This window comes from Mustela erminea, chromosome 1 (genome assembly GCF_009829155.1).
Source record: "Mustela erminea isolate mMusErm1 chromosome 1, mMusErm1.Pri, whole genome shotgun sequence".
Taxonomy (NCBI): Eukaryota; Metazoa; Chordata; class Mammalia; order Carnivora; family Mustelidae; genus Mustela; species Mustela erminea.
The window spans coordinates 62,682,886-62,693,973 of record NC_045614.1 but is presented as its reverse complement, the minus strand read 5'-3'; the positions used below and the strand labels follow the sequence as shown (position 1 = coordinate 62,693,973).

The 11,088-nt window shown below is 46.1% G+C and overlaps 1 protein-coding gene across 1 annotated transcript in view; it reads left to right on the top strand.

Moving 5' to 3' along the window:
- The first annotated feature begins 9,107 nt into the window (after positions 1 to 9,107).
- Positions 9,108 to 11,088, top strand: part of ACVR2B (activin A receptor type 2B) — a 40,406-nt gene continuing 38,425 nt past the window's right edge. Inside the window, exon 1 of the mRNA XM_032351393.1 lies at positions 9,108 to 9,601. Within this exon, the coding sequence (XP_032207284.1) occupies positions 9,550 to 9,601 (52 nt within the window). The 5' untranslated portion in view covers positions 9,108 to 9,549. The remainder of the gene's footprint in view (positions 9,602 to 11,088) is intronic.

Genomic DNA, 11,088 nt, shown 5'->3' with positions numbered 1-11,088 from the left:
CATGTAAAAATAGATGAGCAAGGGATGCCTAGGCGGCTCTGTCGGTTAAGTGTCTGTCTCTAGCTCAGATCCTGATCCCAGGGTCCCGGGATCGAGTTCTGCATTGGGCTCCCTGCTCTGTGGGCAGCCTGCTTCTCCCTCTGCCTGCTGCTCCCTCTGCTTGTGCACTCTCTTTCTGACAAATGAATAAATAAAATCTTTAAAAAAAGAAAATGGGGCACCTGGGTGGCTCTGTGGATTAAGCCTCGGCCTTCGGCTCAGGTCATGATCCCAGGGTCCTGGGATCGAGTACTGCATCAGGCTCCCTGCTCGGCAGGGAGCCTGCTTCCTCCCCCCGGCCCCCCCTCCCGCCTACTTGTGATCTCTCTCTGTCAAATAAATAAATAAAATCTTTTTTAAAAAAAAGAAAATGGTCAGCAACAAACAACAACAAAATATGCACAGAAACAATACAAATACTTTTAAAGCGTTTTAAAAAAATGCTCAATCTCCTCTATGATATCATTTCTCACCTATAAAATTGACAAACATCCAAAAATTTGATAAAATGCTCTGTCACGAAGGCTGTGAAGCTTGGTATGAGTACAACTAACAAAACTAAGTATGAATGTGATCTAACAGTTTCGCTAGGAATCTGCGTACAGACAGAACTCCAACATACAAAACATCTATACAGGGTCATTTATTGTGAAGGTGTTAATAAAGCAAAATATTTGGAAAAAAGCAAGTATTGATTAACATAGGACCAGTTGAATGGATTATGGTACACAAGAAAAAAGACTAAGGAAGATCTGTGTGTACTGATTCCCCAAACACGGGCCATTTTTATTTACTTCTTTCCTTCCATTTACTGCTTTAATTCCCCTCAGCTAAGTTTTCTTTTCTATTCTATTCTTTTCTTCTCTTTGGAGCGAGAGAGAGAGAGAATGGAGGGTGACAGAGGGAGAGAGAGAGAATCTTAAGCAGCAGGATCCACGCCCCATGCAGAGCCCAACACACGGCTCAGTCTCACCACCCTGAGATCACGACCTGAGCTGAAAGCAAGAGTCAGATGCTTAACTGACTAAGCCACCCAGGCATCCCAAAGTTTTCTAATTTTCAGTGTTCATGTCTTACAAGGATTTTGTTAAAATCATTGTTATTTAAGTGCTTTTTAAGTTGTGCAGAAATATACATAAAGTTTACTATTTTATGTATATTGTAATTGTATATTGTATTTTATATTGTAATTATGCAGAAATATGTATAAAGTTTTATACATATTTATAAAATATGTATATATTTTATATTAATATATAATATATTATAAAATATGTATATAATATATTTATACATATTTATAAAATATGTATAAAATTACTATTTTTATGTATATAATTCAAGGCCATTAAATACATTCACAGTGTTGTGCCACCATCACCACTGTCCATCTCCAAAACTTTTTTATCATCCCAAACAGAAACTCTTTAGCATTAAACTACAACTACCATTCCCTTTCCCCCAGCTCCTGATAGCCACTCTTCTACTTTCTGCTTCTACGAATGCTTCTATGCATACCTAAAATAGATTCTTCCTGTAAGTGGAATCCTACAACATGTGTCCTTTTGTGTCCTGTTTGTTTCACTTAGCAAAGAGTTTTCAAGGTTCATCCATGCAGCGAGGCTGAATAATTTTATGTGTACTCCACATTTCATTTATCCATTCATTGGCTGCTTGATGTTTGAGTCCAGTTATTTCTGTCTTTTGGATACTGCAAATAGTGCTGCTGTGAATATTGATGTACAAATTTCTGTTTAAGTCCCTGTTTCAATACTTTTGGGCATTTACTTACAAGTGGAATTGTTGGATTATATGGTAATTCTGTGTTTAATTTTTTTTTTAAGATTTTATTTATTTGTTTGAGAGAGAGAGCACAACAGGGGGAGCCGGAGAGGAAGAGACAGGCTCCAATTTGAGCAAGGACTCGATCCCAGGACCCTGGGATCATGATATGAGCTGAAGGCAGACACTTAACACATTGAGTCACCCAGGGACCCCATGTGTTTAGTTTTTTGAAGAACCACCATATTATTATTTTCCACAGCAGCTGCACTATTTTACATTCACACCAACAATGTGCGAGGATTCTAATTTCTCCACATCCTTGTCAGCACTTGTTATTTTCTGGTTTTGTTTTGTTTTGGTTTTTTGCTTTTGATAATAGCCATCTTAGTGGGTGTGAAGTGGTATTCATTGTTTTGATTTGTGTTTCCCCAATAACTAATGATGTCAAATATCTTTATGTGCTCATTGGCCATTCATATATACTTAATGTTTTCTGATGCTGATGTAAGGATTTTTCATTTTTAATTGTTTATTGCTAGCTTATAGAAATGCTCTGTGGTATCATTGCTAGCATACAGAAATGGGTTTTTGCTTAATCTTGTATTTTCTATCTTGCTAAATTCACTTATAATCTCTGATAGTATTTTTGTACTCATAGAATAGGTAAGATTTTCTGGGATGCTTGGGTGGCTTAGTCGGTTAAGCCGCTGCCTTTGGCTCAGGTCATGATCCCAGGGTCCTGGGATCGAGTCCCGCATTGGGCTCCTTGCTGGACAGGGAGCCTGCTTCTCTCTCTGCCTCTGCCTGCCACTCTGCCTGCTTGTGCGCTCTCTTTCTCTCTCTCTCTCTCTGACAAATAGATAGATACATAGACAGATAGATAAAATCTTAAAAAAAAAAGAGTATGTAATATTTTCTGTGTATGTCATTTGTGAAAAAAAGACTGTCTTACTTCTTCCTTTCCAATATTTATTTCTTTTTCTTGCCTTGTTGCAATGGGTAGAACATCCAGTATAATGTTGAATAGAGGTAGGAAGAGCAATCATCCTTGCCTTATTCCTGGTCGTAGGAGATGATTTTCTTTTCTTTTTTTTTTTTTTATGGTAAACTGCATGTTAGCTGCAGGATGTGATGTGATGTGATGTGATGTGTTGTGATGTGATGTGATGTGATGTGTTGTGATGTGATGTGATGTGTTGTGATGTGATGTGATGTGTTGTGATGTGTTGTGATGTGATGTGATGTGATGTGTTGTGATGTGATGTGATGTGTTGTGATGTGATGTGATGTGTTGTGATGTGATGTGATGTGATGTGTTGTGATGTGATGTGATGTGTTGTGATGTGATGTGATGTGATGTGATGTGTTGTGATGTGATGTGATGTGATGTGTTGTGATGTGATGTGATGTGTTGTGATGTGATGTGATGTGATGTGTTGTGATGTGTTGTGATGTGATGTGATGTGTTGTGATGTGATGTGATGTGTTGTGATGTGATGTGATGTGTTGTGATGTGATGTGATGTGATGTGATGTGTTGTGTGTTTATCCTCTCTGGTGTTTATCAAGATTTTCGGATCTATGGGATTCTAGTTTTCATGAAATTGGAAAAAAGCTTAGCCATTATTTCTTCAAATACTTTTGCTGTATTCTCTGGGATTTCAGTTAGATATGTTAGACAATTTGTTATTGTTCCATAGAGCATAGAGTTTCTGTTCATTTTTTTCTAGTCTTTTTTTCTCCCCATATTTAATTTGGCTAGTTCCTATTGCTATGTCTTCAAATTCATAGATCTTATTTTTCTGTAGTGTCTAAATCTGCTGTCAGTTTCATCCAGTTAATCTTTTTAAAAAGATACTACATTTCTTTTATTTCTAGAAGTCCATTTTGTAAATATTTTAATTCTCTCTTCATTGTGTTCATATTTCCTTTAAATCTTTCGGTATATTTATAGTAGCTTTAAAAAATCCTTGATTTATAATTCCATCATTCTCTGTCTTCTTTTTCTATCGACTGATTTTTCTCCTGCTAATGGGTCACATTTTCCTTTTTTTTTTCATGTCTAGGAAATTTTTATTAGATTTTGGGTTTTGTTAATGCTTTATTGCAGAGTGTCAGAATTTGTTGAATTTCATTTAAAAGTGTTAAACTTTTGTCTGGTAAATACTTAAATTGCTTATGTATCAGCTGGATCAATTCAAGACTTGCTATTGTGGACTTATAGGGGGAATCTTTATTCTTGGCAAGTTTACCTCTACTTCTATGGAATGACCCTTTGTGTTTCCACTCTGACAGTCTTGGCTGTTTAATGAGGACTTTCCACTGTGGATGGTTAGAACTATAAAAACTTCCCTTTCCTGTGTGAGTTCTTGGAGCTATTCAGCTTCTGTCTTTCTTTCTCTCCCCCCATGGAGTTTCATTGTATGCATGTATAACTCAGAATTCAGGAAAAGACACAAGGAGACTCCTCTGCAGATGTTCAGCTTTCTTTATGTAATTCCCTCCTCTCTGGTACTCCGCCAGAGAGTAAATTTGCTGCAGCCTTCTCCATCTTCAATCTCATTCTCTGTTCTCAACTCTGCAAAGTTTCTAGGCTCTGCTTGGGATATGCTTCTTCCATTGTGGACTGCAATTTGTCTTCAGGCAGAAAGCAGGGTCAATTAAAGGCTCCCTTCATTTTTTCCTCTTCTCTCTCTCTCTTTCCTCTTTCCTCTTCTCTATAAAAGCTGTCTTACAGCTTGTATAATGTCCAAAAATAGTTCCCTCCTATATCTTGTCCATTTTTCTTGTTATGGTAGAAGGGCAAAAGCTGTTCCAGTTACTGTGTGATGACTGGAAGAAAAATCTTATCCAGCTCAATTTTGATTCCATTTCTAGAAGTTTCTCCTTAATGTAGGAGTCTGATCTAAAACAGAAGCCTGGCTAATCAGTTTTTTTTTTTTTAAAGATTTCATTTGTTTGTCAGAGAGAGAGAGGGGGGGCACAAACAGGGGGAGCAGCAGGCAGAGGGAGAAGCAGTCTTCTCACTGTACAAGGAGCCAGATACAGGATTCGATCTGGACCTTGGGATCATGACCCAAGCCAAAAGGCAGACACTTAACCAACTGAGCCACCTAGGTGTCCCTGGCTAATTAGTTTTAAAAGTTCACAGGGACAAACTGTCCTAGCTCTTTCTATTCTTACCAGAGTCTCCTTGCATTCCCTTGTGCTCAGACTGGGGAAGCCCATCCCAGTTTCACCTACTGTTATTGAACCATGCTTTCTGATGAACCTCTCTTAGCCGTCTGGGGATTCTGTTGTTCTCAGGAACCTTATCTAGGCTGCTGCGTTCTTCAGGTTCCCCTTGCACAGATACTAGTCCATGCAGATTGCATTGCTGTTGGTAGTTCATAGTTTATATCCATTTTCTTGTATTTTTGGTGTTTTGGGGGAAAACCTTGTCACCTAGTTTTCTTGTAAATGTACATGGGTTTTCTGTTTTTTGTTTTTGTTTCCATGCAGTTGTTCTGTGAGAACTATGGAAGAATTCAAAAACCATGTAGCCACCAACCTTGCTACCGCTTTCCTGGAATCTGATAGAAGTTTTAAGAGCCTGAATATAATTTACTTTCCCTCTCTCACTGCAATAGTAGAAGCATGTATCAAAATGTAACCTCCATTAGCTTGTGTCACTGAGTTGTTACAATGAATATAACTTGCTTGGTGACTCACAATGGGCAGGTAGCATGAATGAAAAATAAATTTGGTGGTTTTAAGCCATTGAGATTTGAGGATTTCCCATTACCACAGTGTAATCTAATCTATTTGAGAGACCTTTTTACCCAACCCAATTAAATTTAGTTGACCTGAATGTGGTCACTGTAAGTTAAGAGAGAGTGTGAGGAGAAATAAGAAGATAGGAAGAAAAGAAATAAACCAGCTTGAGAATTGTCTAGGAAATAACTTTTAACATTGATGGCACACAGAATAGATTGGAAATAAATGGATAGCTTACTAAGTTTGGGGGGAATTGTATTGCCAAAGAACTATGCACCCACCCCCATTATATAGGGTGAATAGTACCCTCCGAAATCATTTAATGTGGTACTGCTGTAACTAAATTACCCACTATTCTAATATATGTATGTTACCCTATATCTCTCATAATAATAACCCACCATAGCATATCTTTAAACAATGAACTGAGAGAGGCTGGGGCCACTTTACTTTTTTTTTTTTTTTTTTTAAGATTTTATTTATTTATTTATTTGACAGAGAGAGAGAGAGATCACAAGTAGGCAGGGAGGCAGGCAGAGAGAGAGAGGGGGAAGCAGGCTCCCTGCTGAGCAGAAAGCCTGATGCAGGGCTCAATTCCAGGACCCTGCAACCATGACCTGAGCAGGGGCCCCTTCACTTTTTTTTTTTTTTTTTTTAATGAAGAGTTCTCAGAGTAAAATTACAGAAGTTGTGGTTATTTTAAGAGTTTATCTCGACAAATAAATGCATTTAACCTTCACCATATAATGCCCTATAACAATTCAGATACCAAATCCTATTTTAATGCTATAATTGTCCATCTTCTTCCATTAGCTTGATACTGAGGGAAGCCATGCTCAGTTGTTTCTTCCCAGTTCCTTGGTCTCTGACTTTGACCATTGAGCAGGGCGGGGAGTAGGGGAAGAAAGGTCCTAAACAGAATTCCTGAATGACACAACTGCCTGCCATAAGTCTTATAGTACACATTTGTTGTTTTTTTGCCTTTCAGCCTCCAGTTACCTCATTTCTGATACCAAATGAGGTATTTAATGTTCTTGTAGTTCAGAAGAACAGAAAACCCAAACCAAACTTGATTTTCAGATATCCACATCATCTTTCCCTATCAGCCTAGTATTGGTTCATGAACAAAATGGTAGCAGAGTTACAGGCTAATCTCATGAGCTCAGCAACATAGATTTCAGCTCTCCAATAGAGTCAGATAGCAGTGGTGGTGGGGATCGCAGGGGCTCTGAGGTAGAAACAACCTTAATGTGTTTGAGGAGCAGAAAGCACACCAGTATGTCCGGGAATAATGGGGAGGTGGAGAGGAAGTTGGAGAGGAAGAAGGGTGGATTATGTAAAGCTTTATTAGGCATTGTAACAGGAAGCCATGGGAGGCTTTTAAGGAAGGGAGTAATGTGATACTAGTTCCAGATTTAAAAGATAATTTCAGGCTCTGTATAGAAGTTGTACTATGTAACAGGCAAGAATGAAAGCAGGTGACTAGTTACAATCCCTTCCAGTTCACTGCTGTTGCAGTGGTCCAGACGTGAGAGGTTCGGTGCTATGGTATATATGGAGAACGTGGCTTGATGGTTGATATGTTTTTGAAGCCAACTTGCTGATGGACTGAATATGGGAGAAATCAAGGGTGGCTCATAAAGTTTTGATTTGAGCAACTGGTTGTTTGGTTATGCCATTGATTCAGAGAGGGACAACTGGAGAAGCAGATTTGCAGTGAAAATAGCGAACTCTGCTTTGGCTAGGTCAGGTTGGAGACGGCTGATAGGCTGTCAAATAGAGATGTCAAGTAGGCAGTTAGGTATACACATTTGGAGTTCCCAGAGACATCAAGACATCAAGGTGGAAGACACAGATATGTTGGCAACTTGGACCGCCCTGAGTCATTATGATACCTATCCTGGTGTGGAATAGAAGAGAGGAACCAGCCAATCTAATTGTTGCCACAGTGGATTTTATAGTTGCTATCTTCCAGCAGAGAGAAGGCAGCGATTTATCTTTTCTAGAAAAGCCACTCATTCTGAATGTGGAGTTGCTCCAACTGCCATCATGTATCTATCCATACAGCCTCCTGTAGGATTACCCAAACACCAGATACACCACCAGGGGATCCCATACTACACTGCTTCTTGCTCAGCACACAGCAGCACTCAATCCTGTGTTAAAAGGCCTACACAGGGATTGTGGAGGTGCTGTCCTTTTCCACAGGACTTTTCCAGAACTGGAAGGGACCTTTAGAGACTCAAATCTTCCTGGGTGGTGACCCCAAAGATCCCACACTTTGGGGCCACTATCCAGAAGCTCCTGATGCTTTTTGAAACTGGGGGGTGGTGGGCCCTCATTTCAACATCAATCAAGGCAATTTCGTTCTGTATGGTGGACTTTTACATAATATCTTGTTTCAATAAGGTTTCTGCTTTTTGAAAAATGCAAAGCAGAGTAATCTAACCTCTTCACTTTCTGCGTAAGGAAACAGGCTTAAAGAAGTGAAATAACTCCGATTTCCAGGCACCGCCTCCTTCCTGGCTGCTCCAAGAAAGGCTGTGGCAAGTCATGAGAAGCCAAGGGACAATTTCTGTATCCAAGGATCCTGCACATCATCCTTGAGTTGTGATGGGTTTTCCCTCTTTGGCTGGGAGCCCCATCGTGACCTTCCCAAGGTCTGGTTGTGTGATAAGGAGAGTGGAATCTGAGATGAAGACCAAGGGGCCCCGAGGAGGAACGTGGCAGGGGAAGAGGGCAGCAGAACCATTTGCCAGACAAGATCTTCAACAGGGTGGACTGGAGGCAACTGAGAACAGTTTTGAAGGTACAGACTGAAGCAGGGGTGGGGGTGGGCGGTGGGAGTGCTGAGGACAAGGGTAAGTTTGGGGAAACCAGTTGCCATTGGTCCTTTTCCACCGGTGGCTGCTGTGCAGGGAGGGGCTCAGCGCCCTCTCTCACACAGGTGGGTCCAACTCCAGGATGCCCAGATGCCTTTGAGAGAAAGAGAGAGAGAGAGAGAGAGAGAGAGGGAGGGAGAGTGTGTGTGTGTGTATTAGGGTTGCAGACGTAGAGGACTACCTGTCATTTCAGAAAAGATAGGCTTTTCTGCCGATTACCTCGGCACGGAAGACAACGACCTTCCCACGGTTGACACTGACCCCCATTTCAAAGGTGGGGAAGTGGAGACGCGGAGGTGAATCCTGGCGAGTCCGGGGACTGTCCACCCACTCCCGCCCGCATCGCAGGGCAGTGCGTTCGGGAGGGTGGGCTCTAGCACTGAGCAAGAATCACAGGTGCGGGGCCCACCGCGTCCCAGCGACCACCGCCGCCACCTCTGCCAGCGCCCAGGGCCAAGCCCTCTAGTCCCGCGGTGGTACGCGACCTCCCGGAGGGCGGAGGGCGCGGGCTGGGGGCGGGGCCTCCTTGTTGTTGTTTCTCCCGGGCACCGCCCCTCAGGGGGGCGCGGACCACGCGGCCGCAGGGCCCGCCTCCCCTCCCCCTCCCCGCCCAGCTCGCCCGCCTCTTTGTATCCAACATCCGGGTTTCCCCGCTGGCTCGGCTCCGCGGCCGCGGCTTAGGAGCCATTTTGGACTCGGTTCAGCTCCCCTCCCCCCACCCCTCCCCCCCGTTCATGGCCCCTCCGGACTCGGCCCCTGCGCCCGGGGCCCGGGCCCAGCCCCGCCGCGCTATGCCTGAGTCGGGCGCGCCCCGGCCCGCGCCCCGCCGCCGCCCCCCGGTCCCCGCGTCGCCCCGGAGCCCGGGCCGCAGCCTGCGCCGCCCGCAACGGCCCTGAGCCCGGTCCCGCCGCCCGGCCCTTGGAGCCTGCACGCTGTCCGGGGACGAAGGCGCAGGAAGCGCGCGGGGAACGAGACCTAAGGAAGAAGCGGGAAGAAGAGCGCAGCCGTCGCTGGGCCCTGCGCGCCCCGAGAGCGCCGCGCGGCCCTGCCCGCGGGCTCCGGGTGTCCGCGGGGCGGCGCCGCGGAACATGACGGCGCCCTGGGCGGCCCTCGCCCTCCTCTGGGGATCGCTGTGCGCGGGTGAGGACGGGGCGCGGCGTGGGGGGGGCGCGGGGAGGGCGCGCAGGGCCGGTCTCGGGCGCCGCGCGGTGTTTACCAACAAAGGGCGGGCCCGTGGCCTCCTCGCCGCTCCACCTGCATCCAGCTTGCCCCTCCCGGGGCGGGGACTTGGGGGCGCGCTGGGCACCGTGCTTGCCGATCTTGGGGGGACGATCTTGTTCGTTCGGTGGTCTGGCGACCGCATGTTCGGGGCTGGGATCCAGAACCTCAGGATTGGGGTTCAGGCTACTTGGGCGCGTGGAACCCAGGGAGATTGAGAGGAAAACCAAAGCGTGGAGAAGGTGGCCAGATCTAAAGCCGGGTGGCGAGATCGTAGGTGCAGGAGGGGCTGGGGATAGGACTGCGCGACCCTTAGAGCCACTAGGTGTTGCGAAGCGAAGGGGGCTGCCTTCACACAGCTAGGAGGAGTCCCCTGCACCCCGTCCCACCGGCATCTGCCTTGTGTTCCCCTCAAGGCGGGCGGTTGGCGCCAGCTCCCACCTACGCCCGCTTTCTCTGCGGCGGCCCCAGGACACGAGATGCGGTCACCCCAAAGGACTGCTTTGTTCAGGGCTCCTGAGAAGGGAGGTGGGGTGCGAAGGAAAATTAACAGGTCCGTTTGTGCCTCTGGGAAGCACGTGGCGGAGATGGGTGACCGGCAGGGCTAGTGTTAAGCTTGCGTGCCTGTGGTTGAGCGTGTGTGTGTGCGGATGTATACACGCGGAATTCCCGCTGGGAAAGCGCTTTTCCCCAAGGCAGAAGCAGTGATTTTCCTCTTCTAGCGGTGTTGGGGCGCGCCCAACTCGGGTTGCGCGCAGCATTGGGCTCCGCACTCCGGTTCGGTTGGCTCCAGGTAGACCCGGGAGGTGTGGGGAGCCGCTCTTTGAGGCTGTAGGGAGAAGACCAGGGAGGTCGGGGCGGTTGGTGCGCGGAAGCCAGGGCACTGGGTCCTGCGCGTCTTTGTTCCCAGCCCCCATTACACATGCAGCGCGGGTCCCCTGCCGCCCGCGCTGGCAGCGGCGCGGAGTCTGGGAAACCCGTGAAGGGCGGGGCCTGGCGTGCAGGGGCGGGGCAGGGATCCCCGCGCTCCTGCCGGTGGCGGTGGGGAAATCTCCATCCCATCCCACCCCCACTCTAGGCCTCCTTTTAATGTAGCGTGGCTTAGTTGTCTACAGCTAAACGTGTGAGTTGTCTGCGTGGAGTTTGGCGTGGAGTTTGGAGCTGCGTAGCCTGAGCGCGGGGAGGAGGGGATGAAGACCCTCTTATTGGTACTTGGGCATAGTGTGGGAGGGAGCGTCGCGGCTCTTTTGGAGCCATTTCCCGTGTGGTAGAAACAAAGTGGCGTTGTTGAACTCATGGCTCTCTCTTTTAAGTGCTGCTTTGAGATGCTTCTGAAGGGAAAGGAAGGCATTGCTCTTCAGAGGATAGGGCCGCGCAAACCGACTTAATAGACACGCTGTAGCCCACTT